Source organism: Prenolepis imparis, unplaced genomic scaffold, assembly GCF_030444845.1.
Source record: "Prenolepis imparis isolate NDT839.2.m4 unplaced genomic scaffold, iyPreImpa1.0 SCAF_347, whole genome shotgun sequence".
In the NCBI taxonomy this organism is placed as follows: Eukaryota; Metazoa; Arthropoda; class Insecta; order Hymenoptera; family Formicidae; genus Prenolepis; species Prenolepis imparis.
Window position 1 is genome coordinate 1 of NW_028141505.1, and position 20,871 is coordinate 20,871.

General features: G+C 27.6%; 2 protein-coding genes and 2 pseudogenes across 4 annotated transcripts; all 4 read left to right on the forward strand.

The window, feature by feature from the left end:
* Window positions 1-66: 66 nt before the first annotated feature.
* LOC145948358 (insulin-like growth factor 1 receptor) lies at window positions 67-4,125 on the forward strand (annotated as a pseudogene). Its single transcript, XR_014427341.1, has 6 exons — window positions 67-226; window positions 462-1,894; window positions 2,062-2,160; window positions 2,315-2,508; window positions 2,772-3,242; window positions 3,511-4,125. The product of XR_014427341.1 is annotated as an insulin-like growth factor 1 receptor (transcript).
* A 4,525-nt stretch (window positions 4,126-8,650) lies between these two features.
* Window positions 8,651-12,006, forward strand: LOC145948363 (uncharacterized). The gene is made up of 4 exons (XM_083058063.1): window positions 8,651-9,365; window positions 10,898-11,048; window positions 11,644-11,725; window positions 11,852-12,006. Exons 1-4 carry the CDS (start codon window positions 9,258-9,260, stop codon window positions 11,904-11,906), a joined length of 396 nt encoding a protein of 131 aa, XP_082914189.1. The 5' UTR covers window positions 8,651-9,257; the 3' UTR covers window positions 11,907-12,006.
* On the forward strand, window positions 11,921-15,714 carry LOC145948360 (proto-oncogene tyrosine-protein kinase ROS-like; annotated as a pseudogene). The gene is made up of 4 exons (XR_014427342.1): window positions 11,921-12,511; window positions 12,747-14,172; window positions 14,596-14,739; window positions 15,596-15,714. The product of XR_014427342.1 is annotated as a proto-oncogene tyrosine-protein kinase ROS-like (transcript).
* LOC145948362 (leukocyte tyrosine kinase receptor-like) lies at window positions 14,651-17,626 on the forward strand. The gene is made up of 3 exons (XM_083058061.1): window positions 14,651-14,789; window positions 15,596-16,064; window positions 17,219-17,626. Exons 2-3 carry the CDS (start codon window positions 15,741-15,743, stop codon window positions 17,561-17,563), a joined length of 669 nt encoding a protein of 222 aa, XP_082914187.1. The 5' UTR covers window positions 14,651-14,789; window positions 15,596-15,740; the 3' UTR covers window positions 17,564-17,626.
* The last annotated feature ends 3,245 nt before the right edge of the window (window positions 17,627-20,871 follow it).

Below are 20,871 nucleotides of genomic sequence, written 5' to 3' on the forward strand. Positions count from 1 at the left end.
AAGCAGTGGTATCAACGCAGAGTACTAATATAACTAGTTTAAAAAAAAATATACACACTCTCTGCATCGATTGGATAGGAAGAAATCTATATTGGATGGAATATGACGTCTCAGCGAAATCCATTATAAAGCTGGACTTAACAATGTGGCAAAATGGCATAATCAAATATGATAAAATTTTGAGCAGAGAAAATTATTTTTATTTTACTGTACAACTGTCTGTGGGGTACGTTAACTTTTATTCGCTTGAAAAGATAAACACTTTTGTGTCTTTCACTTAAGAATTTATATTATTTTCTAATTTTGCAATAATATAATATGATTTTGTAATAAAGATATAAAGAATCATAAAATCATTAATTATCATAAAATTGTAACAACTTAAGCTTATTATTTTTTTAACTTCACGTTTAAAATTATGTTTTATAATACACATATATAATAATATATATATTTTCCAGATTTTTATATTGGATAGAAAAGTTAGATGCAGAGTCATATATACAGTATGTAATAATGAAATCGGATCTTGACGGAAGAAATGTGCAATCTTTTTTAAGAACCCATATGACCTGTAGTCCATACAAAACATCATTTTTTAAAATTTTTTATCAAATAAAGCTTGACATCACAAATACAGAGGAGCCGCTAATATTCTGGAGAAAAAACCTTGAATTAATTATGGAGAACATTAAAATAAATAAATGCAATTCGATTTCAACTGCTGAAATGGGCGCAAAGATTGTGTCACATTTTATTAATGATAAAACAAACATTTATTTAAGTGGACTTTATGTAAATACATCAGATTTTTATCTTTATATTTTAAAAAAGAAGTATGCACTTGTCGACAGTGAAAAAAACGCATCTAAACACGTGCAAATAATAAACAGCACGGATTACTTTAATCCCCTAATATCGTTTGGTAAATCATCCTCCTTACAACCATATCCTCGGACGGAATGCCTTACGCCTGATGAAAAGAATTATAATATTACAATAGTAAAAATAACAGCGCATAGTATTGTTTTGAACTTTACAAAACCAAATCGCAAGCACAAATGCAAAAACAACATACCTACTATTAAATATATCATCTACGTAAGCTGTTTGAATAATAATCTTCATAACAAGTTCGATGAATTCTATATACAGACATACGAGCAATATTATGATATTCAGAATTTAATACCGTTTACAAAATACAAGCTGAAGCTAGCTGTGAGCAATTTTTACTCTGATCAATTATCGATGGACCTGCAATTCCGATCGGAAGTCATACTAAGAACTAACGAAAGCAAACTCAATGCACCAGAAAATGTGAACGTTCAGGTTCTGACGTCGACTATAGCGGCAGTTTATTGGATGCTACCCGCGAAACTGAATTGTGCGACAGTAACTTATAGAGTATATTGGGAAACAATTAACTCGGTGAACAGTATGCAACCGATAGAAAAGCCATTTATTAATAATAAAGTAGACAACAAATTTTTTACAATAATCCAATCGTTGCTGCCAGAACAGAAATACTTAGTATATGTACGTGTGTATCCAGCCAACTACACCAATCTCTATAATGACAGTTTGAGCACAACCGTATACACGTACTCGAAACCGAACAATATAACTTTGAGCGAAGTTAGCATAAACAATATGAATATTTCGTGGATTCCTAGCGTTAATCTGACGATACATTACATACTGGAATACAAAAATGATGCGATTCAAAAGTGGCAAATCGCAGATAATTTTGAGACGAATAATAAGACAGTAACGTATTATATAGAAAACTTGCTACCGGCAACTTTATACAAGTTTCGTTTGATACTGACATATCCTGAGTATGAGAACTTTACATGGCCATCTGATGAAAGATTTATTTTTCAAACACTTGGTAAGCAAATATGATAATATGTAGATATTTTAATATGATCTGTTTATTTGACATGCATATAAATGTATTACAGAATTTTAAGAATTAAATATTTTTAAATATAAAATTATAAGTAGAAATATTCAAATAAGACAAGAAAATTAAAACTATATTTTTATGTAACAAAGGTGATGATTTGATAATTCGAGCTATGCAATATAATCTAACATTGATGTTAAGCCTTGCTGCTCTCGTTATTGTAACCTGCATCTGCTATCTTATTTATTGTTGTAAGTATTTGATACACATTTTTTTAATTACAAATTATGATTAATGTAGTAAGTAGAGAGATTTTCTAAAAAAAAGTTAACTTGTTATAAGAGCAATATTTAAAATTTGCAATGCATAATATTATTTAAATATATTATAACTTTATAATAGTATACCGACAACGCAAAGAAGGTAACGAGCAGGTTTTGACTAGGATTCAACATGAGGTGCCTATCGGAAACGTTCAGCTCAATGCGCTATACAGTCCTGCGTTGTAATTTAATCCAAATAAATGTATGCTGACTAAAATCAAACGTGAGCAAATCACACTAACGAAAATCATTGGCAGCGGCGCATTCGGAATGGTAAAATTTTTGTAACGTCATATTTTAAGCCATTAATGTTTAGATATAGAAATGAGAAATACACATTTCTTTGTAAAAGTTATATAAATCAACTTTTTCAAAGAGATAGTAATACAATAATTTTTATTAGACATACATATGTTTTTTATTCTATTTCGTTGAATTACTTGAAATGAAACGAAATATATATGTTTAATGTTATATGAATTTAAATTATCTTTTTTTTTTTAATATAAGTTACATTAATTTTCAACATTTCGCAGGTGTTTAAAGGGAACGTCAAGGATTTAGAAAAACCGAAATCAGAGACATCCGTTGCCATAAAAATGTTGGGAAAGTGTGCTTCCATGGAAGAAAGAAAGAAATTCTTGCAAGAGGCTAGGCTTATGAATCACTTTAGACATGAAAATGTGTTAAGACTGTTAGCTGTCTGCTTAGACGAGGATTTTCCATTACTCGTGTTGGAATTAATGGAAAATGATCTGCAACAATATTTGAGAAAGTGTCGAATATTCCAACCTTCTGATTTACACGCTTTGCGTCTACGCGACTTGCTCGCCATTTGCGAAGATGTTGCGCGAGGCTGTTGTTATTTGGAAGAGCTGCGTTTTGTGCATAGAGATCTCGCGTGCCGAAATTGCTTAGTGTCTGCGAGAGATCGTGAGAATCGTATCGTCAAAATCGGTGATTTCGGACTTGCCAGAGATATTTACAGGGATGACTATTACCGCAAGGTAGACATAATTAATTAAAAAAGATAAAACTATTTGGAAGTATTTTTCTATTGTTGCGTCTTTATAATATTATTGTATATCTTTAAGTCAAATTGAATTTAACAAAAATTAAAACTATTTATATATTTTCATATATATTTCTCCAATATTCATTTATGTATATAATGTATAACGCAAAATATTAGTAAACATTTTTTGCTTAAGAATACTTATTTAAAAAATTGATAATTAGAATAGAAGATTTAACTTTATTGAAATTATATTTTAGAAAGGAGAAGATCTGCTTCCTGTTCGTTGGATGGCACAGGAATCCTTAGTGGACGGAATATTTACTTCTTATAGCGATGTTTGGTCATTCGGAGTACTAATGTGGGAGATTACATCGTTAGGTGAGCAACCTTACTCTACCAGAACTAATCTTCAAGTGATGGATTATGTACGCACGGGAGGCAGATTGCAGATGCTTCTCAACTGTCCATCCTTGTTATACCAACTAATGCAGCGTTGCTGGAGTGCAGCAAATGACAGACCAAACTTTAAATTTTGTCTGAACAATATTATAGCTTTAAGAAGCCACACAGAAGACGCAATATTGAATCCGACGCATCAATGAATATTATATAGCCGGCAATTAATTAATTGTTTGTATATGTGTATTTTAAGAAGAAACGATGAGTATTACATCTATGAGATATTTGAAATTATACTGTCTGTATTATACGTTTATTTATATACATATATATATATATATATATATATATATATATCTGTATGTGAACTGGTCATTGTCATTTCATAATTTATTTTTCAATGATACGTAATAGACTATATATTTACTAGAAGTTCTATAACTGCTCGAATGCAGATGCCTGATCTGTCACAAAGGGAAATCTTAATACGTAAGAGAAAGATATAACTTGCGATTCGTAAATTAGCTTTAAAGAATTTACCGAAAGATAAATAAAATGTATATTATTTTAGAGATTAAAGTTTTATTTATTATCATATTAATTCAGTATCATAGCACGAAAATAACAAAGCTTTTTAATTAGGTCAAGTATATGCTTTATTAGAAAGTGGTAGAGAATTCCGTACTCTGTAAATTCGCTAGTTGCATAGATGTTATCTCAGAGAAGAATCAAATGACATCTTGAAAAACGATTCCAACTTATCTCATTATGGCATTGCATGTTTATTTCAAACTTTAAACAAGTAAGACATTTTTTTCTCTATTTTTTCTCTAAGTAAGAACTATTTCTCTTAGTAAATAAATCATGGGAGCTTGACTTTCTTCGATTGTTGAAGGAATTTTGTCTCATAATTCAGTTTTTATATTAGTTTCAAATTAATTAATTAATATCATCTGATAAGTAACTCTATCTTAACTTGACTTTCTTTTTCACGAGTGCGTTTGTTATCACTAAAATTTCAATAATGTTTATATTTTAACATATATATATGATATATATATTTTTATTATCATTTTCTTCATGATCATAAAAATTTTATAAATTCCTGTATTTAAAAACATCTTATTGCGTATTTTTCGCGTTTATATTGCGAAAAAAAAAATAGCGCGCGCTTGTGTTGTTCTAGTCCCTTTATAAAAAAAGACATGTTAAGTCGATTCTCGAAAGTCTCGAAGTATTGTTGCTTCTTTTCCGCAATGCTGGCTGTCTCAATTCGCGTTGTGCGTTATATTCGTAGCATCGAGATTATCAGCTGATAACTGTCAAATATATTAACAGAGTTTTAAATACTGTAACATTATTTAAAACATATTTTATTATTATTTTATTTAATTTTATTTTGAACAAACTGTTAAACTATTAATCCTCGCGATGACAACCTTTCGATGCTATGGATATAACGTACAACGCAAATCGAAGCAGTTAATCAACATCGCAAAAAAGAGGCAACAATACTTGCGAGAATCGACTTAACATGCCATTTTTAGAACGGGACTAGAACGACACAAGCGCGATTCCTCAATTTTATGTTAAAGAGAATGATACAGAAATCAGCTGATCACTGTCAAAAAATATTAATCGAGTTTAAAGTACTATAACATTATATTTAAAACATACTATTATTTAAATTTTTACAACATAATATTATTTAAAAATTTAATTAGCAAATTAAGTTTCATCAGGTGATGTATGTCAAAAATATTAATAAAGCGTTAATTTGCTAATTAAATTTTAAAATAATAATATGTTAAAAAGATTAAAATAATAATATATTGTAAATAATACGTTATAATACTTTATCTTCGATTAATATTTTTTGACAGAAAACAGCTGATAATTGTCAAAAATATTAAAGTTTAAAGTAGCTGATTTCTATCAAAAAATATAAATAAATCCTTTCGTCAATAAAATCATAATTAATTTCGACGTTGTGATTATCTCGATTATCAATGGATTCTTGTAGAAATCCTATTTCTTTGTTCGCACTTTCTGTTTCAGATTTAAATATGAATTTTTATGCATTTTTTTATGCGTTGATTGCAATACGTGTACGAAAATATGTGAACTAATTATGTAATGCATAACAATTTATTATTAATATCTTTAACAGAGAACAAAAATAAATAGAATTTTCTACAAGACTTTTTCGATCAAAATATCTGCGCTTCTATTATATTCGCGCGTCTGTACCGCGCGAGACTGACCGCAAGACTCTTAGCAGCGGTATGGTTAAACGCAACCCATACGTCCGCCACGCTGCGCGTCTCGCGCGAGACTGACGCTGACGATCAGTCTCGCAATCGCAATGTCTCGAGATCGAGAATCAGTCTCGCGCGAGACGCGCAGGGTGACGGACGTATAGCTGCGCTTGGCGATACCGCTGCTCTGAGTTTTGCGGCTTGCGGTCAGTCTTGCGCGAGATATGCAGCGAGATGGATGTGTACAGACGCGCGAATTTAATGGGAGCGCAGATATTTTGATCGAAAGTTTCTTGTAGAAAATTCTATTTTTTTGTTCTCTGTTAATGATTTAAATAATAAATTTGTATGCATTGCATAATTAAGTCACATATTTTTATACATGTATTGCAATCAATGCTTAAAAAAATATATTAATTAATTATTAAATAATTATGCTGTGCAATAAAAATTTAGTATTTATATCATGAACAGAAAGTGTTAACAAAGAAATAGAATTTTCTACAAGAATCATTTGATAATCGAGACTAATTACGATTTTATTGACGAAAAGATTTATTAATATTTTTTGATAGAAATAAGCTACTTTAAACTCGGTTATTATTTTTGACAGTTATTTGCTGATTTCTGTCAAAAAATATTAATCGAGGATAAAGTATTATCAACATTACTACTTTAATTTTTATAACATTATTACTTTGAAATTTAATTATCTAATTAACGCTTTAGTAATATATTTTGACAGAAATCAGCTGATTAAAGTTAATTTGCTAATTAAATTTTAAAATAATATTATGTTGTAAAAATTTAAATAATAGTATATTTTAAATATAATGTTATAGTACTTTGAACTCGATTAATATTTTTTGACAGTTATCAGTTGATTCTGTCAAAAAATTATTATTATTTTAATAATTATTCTTTTTAATATAAAATCGAAGAATGTCGCGCTTGTGTTGTTCTAGTTTATAAAAAATTATATGTATCTATAATATAATATAATTGAGAATATATGCATTCGCGAGTGTACGTATGCTTGTTTATATATATGTTAATATTTATTTGCGAATTCTAAAAATTGTTCGACTTCCTTTGGAAATACGCAGTGCTTTTTAACATTTTTCTAATAACGCAATATATGAATCTGAGCTTAAAAGTTCTCTTTTAAAAAGATCTTCATTACTGTCCCGTTTACTGGATTTCTTCGTGTGATGCTCACGATAATATCTGATATCTTTATTGTAAGCAGCCTCAAGAGCCTCCTTTGAAAGTTGGTCAACGAATAATATATAATAAAAATTTTATTTTAGTCCCTGAACTAAGTTGTCAACATTTTTGCATTTATTGAGCAGTTTATAAAAGTAAATAAAACTATAGTCCATTGCTAAATTGTTAAATATGAATTTTTTTTATGTAATTGCTCGTCTACACAGTTTCAGTTTCCCGAAACAAAATTCTGAATATGCCACTGCTCCTAAGATAATTCCTTGTGATACAAAACTTCGTATTGCAAAATATATGTATAATTTCAGACAAAAATTATCTCATAAAAAAGTAGTTTTTAAATCAAGGTGGTAATCATCGATATTTTCTCGTCAATATATAAAAACCGATTTTCTAAATGCTTAATTATACAAACAAACATTAAATTAATATTTAAAAAATATAACGTTTCAATTTTAAAATAGAAATCGTTGAATCTGTAGAAATTATCATTCATGCAATATTGCTTGATTGCTATCAAATTATGAAAGTAACACTCGCTGTTTATTTTGTTTGTTCTGCTTGTATCTTGTCTTATGTCATCTAATTATTTATTCTGTGTTATATAAATTCTATCTTGCGACTTGTCTGATTTCAAATTTCTATGAATTTCAAATTATTTTGATATACGTTATAATATACAAAGATGTTGAAAGCGTTTAAATCAGCTGATTAAAAGCGTTAATTTGCTAACTTTAAAATAATAACCTGTTATAAAAACTAAAATAAAAATGTTGTTATTAATAATATGTTATAATACTTTAAACGATTAATATTTTTTTGACAGTTATCAACTGATTTCTGTTAATTATTAATTTCAATTTAATTAGCAAATTAATGCTTGAATCAGCTGCTGTCTGCCAAAAGATACACTTGGCCAAAAAAAAAAACGGTACACTTAAAAAGTAGTAAAAAATGGTAAAAGTTCAAGAATTTATAACTCAGCTAATAATTATGATATCTAGGTGTTTAAAATACGAAAATAAAGCTTGAAGTCTGTAGTTTGAAAAAATTTTAGTGCCGATTACGTGAAATGATCAGTTTTGCAATGACAAATGACAGAGTGAGAACCTGCAAAACTAATAAATAGAAGGTTCACTTTTCTGAATTGCACGGCGTAAATCAGTTGACGTTTATTTATCACAATAAAAAATAACAATATTTATTACAATAAAATATAAAATATGTTTGATTAATTTTACTAAAAGTATAGTAAAATTAATCAAATATATTTTTAAAATTTTTTTATACCATATTGTCTCACGATTACTAAATGTTTTTCTGGGGTAAATTCTAAAGTAGGTAAATTCTAAAAGAAAATTCTCTCTGTGTTAGAAAAAGTAACTGTTGGAAATAACATTGATTGTGAGTATCATCGATCATGCAGAGCGAAATGAATCATACAGAATGCAGCAAATAAGGCACGATCAGTCTAATCTGCGATGTCAGTTACGATTGTGATTGCCACTAAAAAAGACAACGTTCCGCATCATTTATTGATTCAAATACTGTTATATAAACGTCACACAACAATATGCAAATATAGTGGATCATAAAAACATGCGTAGTATACAATATGCATAAAAGAAGTAATAATAATTTTTTATATTTTAGTGAAACAAAAAATGACAAATATCACAATGTGGATAATATTTAATGCTTGAAAGCGGTGAAAGTGACAGAAAATTTATAATTCTATGATTTTCGGATTGCTTATTAATTTTTCGATTATATTTTTATTAATTATCTATTTACGAAATATTAAAAGAAATTACAACAAATATAAATTATTATCTTGGATACAATCAAGTAAATACGCGTTGCTTCGTATTCATTTTTGTTATTGGTTCCCATAGAAAAATTATAAAAATTACTATTTACTAGAATATTGTGATTAATCATAAAAGATATATTAAAGTGTAATATTGGAAGACAATAACGCGATTCGCAAACTAGATTCTAAAGAATTCATCGAGCACATAATAAAGTATCGAGTCGATTAGATGAAATCTGAATCATTTATAGAATAAAAAAAAACAATACTGGTGATTAAAAATTGAACGCCAACATTCACCGAAATTATTATGTTTAAGTTGAGATTATACGTTTTATTGAAAAGTTTAATGCTGGTGAAAGCAGCTATCGCGATTTTGACAAAGAATCATACCGTTCCAGACAACCTTTTCACGCAGGTAAGAGATTTTTTTCGCTTCATTAAAAAACAGTTAAATGTTATTACAAGTAATAGTGCAGTTTATTTGAGTAACTAAAACGTGTAATATGTATAATAATATTACATACTGTATAATAAAATAAAACTATACATAAAACTAAAAAGTATGATGCAATGAGAAAGGATGTATAAAGCTTGAAAATTTTATTTTGTTTATAAATAGATGTATAATATAGTCCAAAATTAAACTTAATTAAGACAAAATATTAAAATTTGACTGTATTATGTTTGTGTTTCTATTGCTATTTTTAAGATTAATAATTATTAATATTAATAAGATTTTCTGTTAATTTTAAACTATTTTGATACATACACACATACATACATATATATATAACACTTGAATTGAGTTTTATGTGATTTTTCATCAATTTGCAAAAAGATCTTATTTACTTTATTAAATATTTATAATTATTTAATAATATAATAAGACTTTTGTAAATTAATTTTTATTTAACTAAATTAATTCAAAGAGTTCGCGTCATTTTGATGTGTCAAGAATGGTTACATTTGTGTCATATACATATAAAGGAATGTTGACTATATTGGTACAATAAAATTTAAATTGTATCAATTAACTTTATACGGCCAATAGTTAAATGAACTACATACGTAACAGCAATCTATTCCAGTCTAACTAGTAAAAATTTATAGATGTATATAAATAATATTCATAGAATATCTATCTATATATCCATATGAATATAGATATCCATTTAAATAGTTAGATGTAGAATATGCACATATTCTTATATATCGTGGTAATGTCAATCGAAAATTTATGGTATCCTGTTTTCCAGAATTTTTGTGCGTTATAAGATTAAAAAGAATTTCGACAAAATCTTAAATCCAAAAATTTATATAGTTCCTATAATCACACACATACACATAAATGAGAATATTATAAACATTTTTATTCTTGAAATACAAACGTTATTATTGAAATTTTAATTAAAACATACGGATTATTACAAAGTAAACTCGCTTATTTTAAAGAGTTAACTAACAATCGCTAAAAGACTAAATCATTAGCTCTAACTATCAGCAAAATTGCTTCAGGAATCGAAGAGAGTAACATTTTCATATATCAATTGTTAAAATAGAACCAATTATGAATTCTTATTAAATAATTCTTATTCTGCCTAATCTGCGTGACTTTTTTATTAATATAAGAATCACGTTTGATATTTCGCAAGAAAATATGTTGAAAAATAATAGGAATAAATATTTTAGAAATGAAATTACATAATATTTAACACATTATAAATAAGGAATGGTATTATAAATAAAAATATCAAGCTAATATTTATAAAAACAAAAAATTTTATGCTCATTTTAGTTATTTCGACATATAAATGTTATTTTTTATGATAATCTTATTTATATATATTTCTATACAATATACGACTATTTTATTTATCATTAAAGATACCGTGGAATTTCTGGCCTAGTTGCATTACTTATTTTTTTTATATGTTATATTTTATTCAGGATATTCCAGTGCCCAAAAACAACAATCATCTCATTTTACGAAATCTCCAGCCGGATCAGAATTATTCTGATAGCGTGACTATAAGAAATGATGTCGATGAAGTCGATGAAGTTACATTTGCAAATATGTCCATGAACCCAGAATATGTTGGTAAGATGCAATGAATATATAGAACGTTAATAAAAAATTAACAAAAAATTTAAAAGTTGTAAATATAATGTAAATTTAAGACAGAGTAAAAATTAACTTTAAAAAAATATCAAACTATTTTCTAATAACAAAGATAATATAAAATTTATTTTTGAAAAGAGAGAAAAGAATGTATACACTGTATATAAAATAAAGCAGAATTTAGATAACACCATCAATTTCATTATTTTTCTTGTTTGTTTTAAATCTGTCGCAAATAATATACTTCTGATTTGTGAATAACTAGGAAATTTTAGAAAAGGGTTTAGCACTTTATTGTTAGCTTTTTTGATTATAACTTAGCAATTACTTTTCTAACATAAGTCTTGAAACACACACACACACAAACACACACACCCACACACGCTCACACACACACACACAAGAGTTTTATGGTATTTCATTATTTTAAAACTTGCTATGTTAATTTTTTAACATATGTTTATCTTTTCTCTTTTTCTTTATTTTTATTGCACGTTAAATTATTATTATTGTTTTTAATTTACCGAGATAATCAACTTAAACATATTAATATGTACCATCTTAAAATCTGTAGGAATAATTCCGAGCGAGCCAAGATCATTCGTAGAGTTCAATGGATTTCTAAATGAAAAATTCAACATTACTGTGACATTCAGGTGAAGAGTCTAAGTTTTCAGTCTATATCCTTTTTTACTCTAAAATTTAACATAGACATATACAATAAAAATATTAATTCTGATAAAAAATTATTAAATATGAAAAGGCTAAAATTTGTCTTACAGATGGAACCAACCTGAATTTGCAAACAAAGCGATACAAGGATATACAGTACAATGATGGTTCATCGAGTACCTAAAAAAGATTCAAATCTGTGACGAAAAAACTATTTTAACTACATTGGAGTGCACAGAGTATTATCTAAAACCTAATACAACGTACTATTTTCGAGTACGAGCGCATACTAAAGCTGGTGCTGGTCCTTATACAGATTTAATGAACGTATCAACGACGCACGAAAATCCGATACCTCAATTATTGTTTATAGTGGGTAATACTATTGCAAAATGGGACCTGGATTCAAGAACTTACGTCAATCTCTTTATCCTTAATAGCAATGTTAATGCTAAAGAAGTGGCTTATTCTGTAGCAGAACATAAAATTTATTGGATTCAGGCGACTAATAATGAGCATGATAAAAATATTAATGATTTAATGATAGGGGATATGAATAAAAATAATATTACGAAAATAACTAGTTTAAAAGAAAATGCATACACTCTCTGCATCGATTGGATAGGAAGAAATCTATATTGGACGGAACATGACATCTTAATGGTAAACATTATAAAGCTGGACTTAACAATGTGGCAAAATGGCATAGTCAAATATGATAAGATCTTGGGCATAAGAACTCCTTATTTAACTATACAGCCGTCTGTGGGGTACGTTAACTTTTATTCACTTGAAAAAATAAGCACTTTTGTGTCTTTCAAATAAGAATTTATATTATTTTCTAATTTTCCAGTAATATACTATGATTATGTAATAAAGATATAAAGAATCCTAAAATCATTAACGATCACAAAATTGTAAGAACTTAAGTTTATTATTTTTTTAACTTCACGTTTAAAATTATGTTCTACAATACACATTTAGAATAATATATATATTTTCCAGATTTTTCTATTGGATAGAAGTGTTATCAGATATGCAGTTTGTAATAATGAAATCGGATCTTGATGGAAAAAATGTGCAATCTTTTTTAAAAACCGATATGACCTTCTGTCCATACAAAATATCATATTTAATACTTGATTTTGGTGTAAAGCTTGACATCATGAATACAGAGGAGCCGCTAATATACTGTATAGAAAATCATGAATTAATTGTGGCGAACATTGAAATAAATAAATGTAATTCAATTTCAATCGCTGAAATTGGCACGGAGTTTCATCAATATTTTATAATTGATGAAACAAACATTTATATAATTAAACTTAATGAAAATAAACTCAGTTTTCATATTTATATTTTAAAGAAGAAGTATGCACTTGTCGACAGTGAAAAAAACGCATCTAAACACGTGAAAATAATAAAATTCACGGATGACTTTACTCCCATAATATCGTTTGGTAATTCATCCTCCTTACAACCATATCCTCGGAAGGAATGTCTTATACCTGATGAAAAAATTTATAATATTACAATAAAAATAACAGCGAAAAGTATTGTTTTGAAATTTAATACAACAGAATCGACTCGCAAGCACAAATGCAAAAACAACATACCAACTCCTAAATATATCATCTACGTAAGTTGTTTGAATAATAACCTTAATAACAAGTTCGATGAATTCTATATGCAGACATACGAGCGGCATTATGAAATTCAGAATTTAACACCGTTTACAAAATACAAGCTGAAGCTCGCTGTGAGCAATTTTTACTCTGATCAATTTTCGATGGACCTGCAATTCCGATCGGAAGTCATACTAAGAACTAACGAAAGCAAACTCAATGCACCAGAAAATGTGAACGTTCAGGTTCTGACGCCGACTATAGCGGCAGTTTATTGGATGCTACCCACGAAACTGAATTGTGCGACAGTAACTTATAGAGTATATTGGGAAACAATTAACTCGGTGAACAGTACGCAACCGATAGAAAAGTCATTTATTAATAATAAAGTAGACAACAAATTTTTTACAATAATCCAATCGTTGCTGCCAGAACAGATATACTTAGTATATGTACGTGTGTATCCAGCCAACTACACCAATCTCTATAATGACAGTTTGAACACAACCGTGTACACGTACTCGGAACCGAACAATATAACTTTGAGCGAAGTTAGCATAAACAATATGAATATTTCGTGGATTCCTAGCATTAATTTGACGATCCATTACGTACTGGAATACAAAAATGATGTGATGCAAAAGTGGCAAATCGCAGATAATTTTGAGACGAATAATAAGACAGTAACGTATTATATAGAAAACTTGCTACCGGCAACTTATACAAGTTTCGTTTGATACTGACATATCCTGAGTACAAGAACTTTACATGGCCATCTGATGAAAGATTTATTTTTCAAACACTTGGTAAGCAAATATGATAATATGTATATATTTTAATATGATCTGTGTATTTGACATGCATATAAATGTATTACAGAATTTTAAGAATTAAATATTTTTAATGATAAAATTATAAGTATAAATATTCCAATTAGACAAGAAAATTGAAACTATATTTTTATGTAACAAAGATGATGATTTGGTAATTCGAGCTACGCAATATAATCTAACATTGATGTTAAGCATTGTTGCTATTGTTATTATAATCTGCATCTGCTACTTTATGTATTGTTGTAAGTATTTGATACACATTTTTTTAATTACAAATTATGATTAATGTAGTAAGTAGAGAGATTTTCTAAAAAAAAGTTAACTTACTTGTTAAAAGAGCAAATTTTAAATTTGCAATGCATAATATTATTTAAATATATCATAACTTTATAATAGTATACCGACAACGCAAAGAAGATAACGAGCAGGCTTTGACTAGGATTCTACATGAGGTACCTATCGGAATCGTTCAGCTCAATGCGCTATACAGTCCTGCGTTGCAATTCAATCCAAATAAATTTATGCTGACTAAAATCAAACGTGAGCAAATCACACTAACAAAACATCTTGGAAGGGGCGCATTCGGAATGGTAAAATTTTCGTAACGTCATATTTTAAGTTAATATTTAGATGTAGAAATGAAAAATACACATTTCTTAGTAAATTATACACCAAAAAAAATTGTTTTCTTGAAATGCGTTAATAAGTCCTCTTAATAGATATTCTTAATGAATAAGAATATTTCCATCTTTTATATTAAATTGAGAATATATTCTTATTTTTTTTGCAATTTCAGCGCCGCAATAAATAAATATAATAAATTAATAATAAATGTAAGATAAAAATTAATAAAATATTATTTAAATTTATAAGTTTACAATTAATATTAAAAATAATAACATAATAAGCAAAAATGTGTATTTAACTATCTCAAATACATAAAAAATATTTAATTATATGTGTAACATTTAAATATACATGTAATAAGTAACAAATGTCCATTTGTAAGACTGTTTCTTGTTATATCGATTAATAATTTTAATAATACACGGATAGAAAAACATCTCATTAAGTATATATTCTTGCATGTCAAGAATATCTCTTTAGAGAATTTTCCTCCTAAATTAAGAGGATCCTTTTGGAGCCTATTTTTTGTGGAAGATATTATAAAGATAAGTGGCATATACTTAAGATGAGAATACAATTTTTCGGATATATAAATCAACTTTTTAAAAGAATTAGTAATACATTAATTTTTATGAGACATACATGTGCACTTAATATTTTTTCGTTGAATTATTTAAAATAAATTAAAATATATATGTATAATGTTATATAAAATTAAATTATCTTTTCTTGTTTAATAAAAGTTACATTAATTTTCAATATTTTGCAGGTGTATCAAGGGAATGTCAAGGATTTAGAAGAACCGGGATCAGAGACATTCGTTGCCATAAAAATGTTAAAAAAGGGTGCTTCCGTGGAAGAAAAAAAGAATTTCTTGCAAGAGGCTAAGCTTATGAGTCACTTTAGACACGAACATGTTAAGATTACTAGCTATCTGCTTAGACGGGGATTCTCCATTACTCGTGTTGGAATTAATGGAAACTGATCTGCAAACATATTTGAGAGAGTGTCAAATATTACAACCTTCTGATTTACACGCTCTGCGTCTACAAGACTTGCTCGCTATGTGCGAAGATGTTGCGCGAGGCTGTTGCTATTTAGAAGAGCTGCGCTTTGTGCATAGAGATCTCGCGTGCCGAAATTGTTTAGTGTCTGCGAGAGATCGTGAGAATCGTATCGTCAAAATCGGTGATTTCGGACTTGCTAGAGATATTTACAGAAATGACTGTTATCGCCAGGTAGATATAATTAATTAAAAAAGATGAAACTTTTTCAAAGTGTTTTTTTATTGTAGCGACTTTTTATATTATTATATATTATATCTGTAAGTCAAATAGAATTTAAGAAAAATGAAGACTGCATATATTTTTATATGTATTTCTCCAATATACAGGGTGTCCCCTGTTTTAATCTCCCCAGGTAAACATCTCGAAAAATATCGAAGATACAGAAAAATGTTTCAGACAAAAGTGGTAGAACTTGAAGGGGGACAGATGATGAAAATGTGGATTTGACCTTGAGTGACCTATTGAAGGTCAGGTCAAGATCATCGATGTTTTCTTAAATGTAACCCCCTATTTTTATTGCATATTCTTGTAGCCCTTGCCGAGACGTTTTCAAAACACTATCTATTGATGTCTCTTACACAAGCCGTTTCCAAGATACGAAGCTTCAAATTTGATATATCATCGGCATTCGCATTATCCAATGTACACTGCGGGGAGGTTGTTCAGTCAAATTTGTACATCAAGTGGCCCTAAAAAGGAGACTTTGTGTGTATGTGTGTGTTTGTGTGCTTCTGTAGTAAAACTTTTCTCTAATTATTTTTCTTCTGGTTATTTTAATGTAAGGGAAAGAATAAGAAAATGGTAGAGAAAGAGAGATAAAAGTTTTACTAAAGAAGCACACACACGCACACATACACAATTTGAATGAACAACCTCCCCACGGTGTACATTGGATAATGCAAATGCCGATGATATGTGAAATTTGAAGCTTCGTATCTTAGAAACGGCTTGCGTAAGAAACATCAATAGGTAGTGTTTTGAAAACGTCTCAACAAGGTCTACAAGAATATGCAATAAAAAATAGGGGGTTCTATTTAAGAAAACAACGATGACCTTGACCTGACCTTCAATAGGTCATTCAAGGTCAAATCCATATTTTCATCATCTGTCCCCCTTGAAGTCCTACAACTTTTGTCTGAAACATTTTTTCGTATCTTCCATATTTTTCGAGATGTTTGCCTGGGGAGATTAAAATGGGACACCCTGTATATGTATAATGTATAATATAATGCAAAATATTAGTAAACGTTTTTTGCTTAAGAATACTTATTGCAAAAATGGATATTTAGAATAGAAAATTTAACTTTTTTAAAATTATATTTTAGGAAGGAGGAGGTCTGCTTCCTTTTCGCTTGATGGCAGCGGAATCTCTAATGAACGGAATATTTACTTCTCAGAGCGATGTTTGGTCATTTGGAGTACTAATGTGGGAGATTACATCGTTAGATGAGCAACCTTATTCTACCAAAACTTATCTCGAAGTGATGGATTATGTACGCACGGGAGGCAGATTGCAGATGCCTCTCAACTGTCCATCCTCGTTATACGAACTAATGCAGCGTTGCTGGAGTGAAGCGAATGATAGACCAAACTTTAAACTTTGTCTGAACAATATTATAGCTCTAAGAAGCGACACAGAAGACGCAATACTGAATCCGACGCATCAATGAATATTATATAGCCGGCAATTAATTAATTGTTTGTATATATGTATGTTAAGAAGAAACGATGAGTTTTACATGGGATATTTGAAATTATACTGTCTGTATTATATGTTTATATATATATATATATATATATATATATATATATATCTGTATGTGAACTTATCATTGTCATTTCATAATTCATTTTTCAAAGATACATAATAAACTATATATTTACTAGAAGTTGTATGACTGCTTGAATGCGGATCCATCGTGATCTGTCACAATGAGAAATCTTAATACGTAAGAGAAAGATATACTTGCGATTCGTAAATTAGCTTTAAAGAATTTACCGAATGATAAATAAAAAGTATATTTTAGAGATTAAAATTTTATATATTATCATATTAATTCAGTATCTTAGCACGAAAATGACAAACGCTTTTTAATTAGGCCAAGTCAATGCTTTATTAGAAAGTGGTAGAGAATTCCGTACTCCGTAAATTCGCTAGTTGCATAGATGTTATCTCAGAGAAGAATCAAATGACTTCTTGAAATAAGATTCCAACTTATCTCATTATGGCATTGCATTTTATTTAAAACTTTAAACAAGTAAGAAACTTTTTTCTCTATTTTTTCTCTAAGAAAGAACTATTTCTCTTAGTAAATAAATCATGGGAGCTTGACTTTCTTCGATTGTTGAAGGAATTTTGTCTCATAATTCAGTTTTTATATTAGTTTCAAAATAATTAATTAATTTCTTCTAATAAGTAACTCTATTTTAACTTGACTTTCTTTTTCACGAGTGCGTTTGTTATCATTAAAATTTCAATAATGTTTATATTTTAACATATATATAAGATATATATATTTTTATTATCATTTTCTTCATGATCATAAAAATTTTATAAATTCCTGTATTTGAAAACATCTTATGAAATATTTTTTAATGCAAACGAATTTTCTCGAGAGCGCAATGCTATAAACTTTAGATTTATGTCTGATAAAAATATGTACATACATATATAACATATATATATATATATATATATATATATACATTAAGTGATAAATAGTGTATATAAATTCTCACATATAGCAAAAGTGACAGCTTATTGCGCATATTATTCATAGATTGATTAATTGTCCCCAATTCGAAGTTCAACTTCACCAATCTTTCACTTCGATGTTTAGTAGCCGTTGAGCATGCGAATTATTTTAACTAAAATTTTCTGATTTTCTATATTAATTTCGTTAAATAAAAAATAAATTACCCTGCAAGTTTTAAATAAAAATTAGTAAATTTGAACATATCTAGAGAAATAAAAATGTTTTAGAAATTACAAACAATTTATGTAAATGTGTCACAAACTTATTAAGTAACAAAAAAAAATGAAATGAACGAAATCATTAATTTTTAAAATTCTTTCTTTTAAATCTAACAATTATATTATAATAATACATATTGTTTAATAATTTTAATATATCGTCTGAATTAAATTTAATTTTAAGTTTTAATTTGATTACATAACATTGATTTTTGAATGTGTTACGTAAAATTAATAAACTTTATATACATTTTTTTTAAATTAAAACTCTCTTTAGTTTTACGTATTATACAGTTTTAATTACACAAATAGTGTATTGTCTGCAATATATAACATTCAATTTTCTTCATGAAAAAATCTATTATTAGCGTAAAGTATATAAATTAGAGTATACGAAAATACTTTTCTTTGTAACTTCTTGGACCGGAGCTTCAAAGATTTTCCAGAATCCCTAGATTTCCTGACGAAAACGTTATGGTCATTTTCGTTAGCATTAACAGTTTTAGTAAAACACATAACGTTTGTAACGTTTTTAACATAACAATTTTCTCTTCTTGTAGATATTTTTATACTCGATCGGCTTTCATACGATTCTCGACTATGACCAATGTTCCATGTAATCTTCACAATGATTTAAATACTACTAATCGAATTGATGTTCTCCCCTCCATGTATCTCGATAAATTTTGAGTTTTCTCTTACTTGATAAAACTATTTCAAGATCGATTATAATGATTTATATAATCAAGCTATAAAACTATCTAGTATATTTTCTTCGATTAATCCCAATGTACAATGTAACGAGTGTAGTATATTCGATTGTATCAAAAACAATAATATAAGCGTAATTAAATTTCGCAATTTTTCAAAATTTTCAAGTGGAAAAGCGATCGAATAAAAAAAAATATATATTATTATTTTACAACATATTACTATCTTAATATTTTTAATATATTATTATTTCAAAATTTAACTAACAAATTAATATTTTTTGACAGAAATCTGCTATTTAAGACGTTTATTTGCTAATTAAATATTTATAATAATAATATATGTTACAGAATCAAAAATAATATTTTTAAAATAATGAGTTATAATACTTTAAACTCGATTAATATTTTTGACAGTTATCAGCTAATTTCTAGGAAAAAAATATTATAATCCAGAATAAGATATTATAACATATTATTTACAACATATCACTATTTTAATTTTTTTAACATAATATTTTACAACTTAATTAGCAAATTAACGCTTAATTAACACTTTTTAAAGAAAACAGTTATTTGAGGCGTTTATTTGCTAATTAAATTTTCATATTAATATATTACATAAATAAAAGTAATGTTTTAAATAATATGTTACAATATTTTAAACTGGATTAATATTTTTGACAGTTATAAACTGATTTCTGTAAAAAAAATATTATTTGCGAATAAGATATTATAGCGTATCATTTTACAACGTATTACTATTTTAATATTCTTAATATATTATTATTTTAAAATTTAATTAACAAATTAACTTTTCATTAATATTTTTTGACAGAAATTAGCTATTTGAGAAGTTTATACAGATTTAATGAACGTATCAACGACGCATAAAAATCCAATACCTTAATTATTTATTAATTAATTCGTATTGCATAATTCGTATTGATTAATTGATTCGTATTGCATAAAAGTATTTAAATGGGATCTGGAATCAAGAACCTACGCTAATCTCTTTAATCATGATTTTAATACGATGTTCGAATTCGATTGTTCGATACCAGAACACAAAATTTATTGCAATAAAGTAAGCTTGTAGAAGTTTTTACTTATAATAAATTATTTTTAAATGTCAAGATCTTTTTTTATTTTAAACCGGACCTTACTTTAAAAATGCGCCTCATATAAAATATATATATATATATATGTATAAATATAGATATATATATATGTATAAATATAGATATATATATATATATATATATATAAAATATAATTATTCGTGAAAGCTGTT

Excerpts from the sequence above, each read along its gene's own strand:
- LOC145948362 (XM_083058061.1), top strand. The coding sequence starts at position 15,741 with ATGTTAAGATTACTAGCTATCTGCTTAGACGGGGATTCTCCATTACTC. Across the intron at positions 16,065-17,218 it reads GAAATGACTGTTATCGCCAG|GAAGGAGGAGGTCTGCTTCC; the intron begins GTAGATATAATT and ends ATTATATTTTAG.
- LOC145948363 (XM_083058063.1), top strand. The coding sequence starts at position 9,258 with ATGTTTAAGTTGAGATTATACGTTTTATTGAAAAGTTTAATGCTGGTG. Across the intron at positions 11,049-11,643 it reads CATGAACCCAGAATATGTTG|GAATAATTCCGAGCGAGCCA; the intron begins GTAAGATGCAAT and ends TAAAATCTGTAG. Across the intron at positions 11,726-11,851 it reads AACATTACTGTGACATTCAG|ATGGAACCAACCTGAATTTG; the intron begins GTGAAGAGTCTA and ends TTTGTCTTACAG.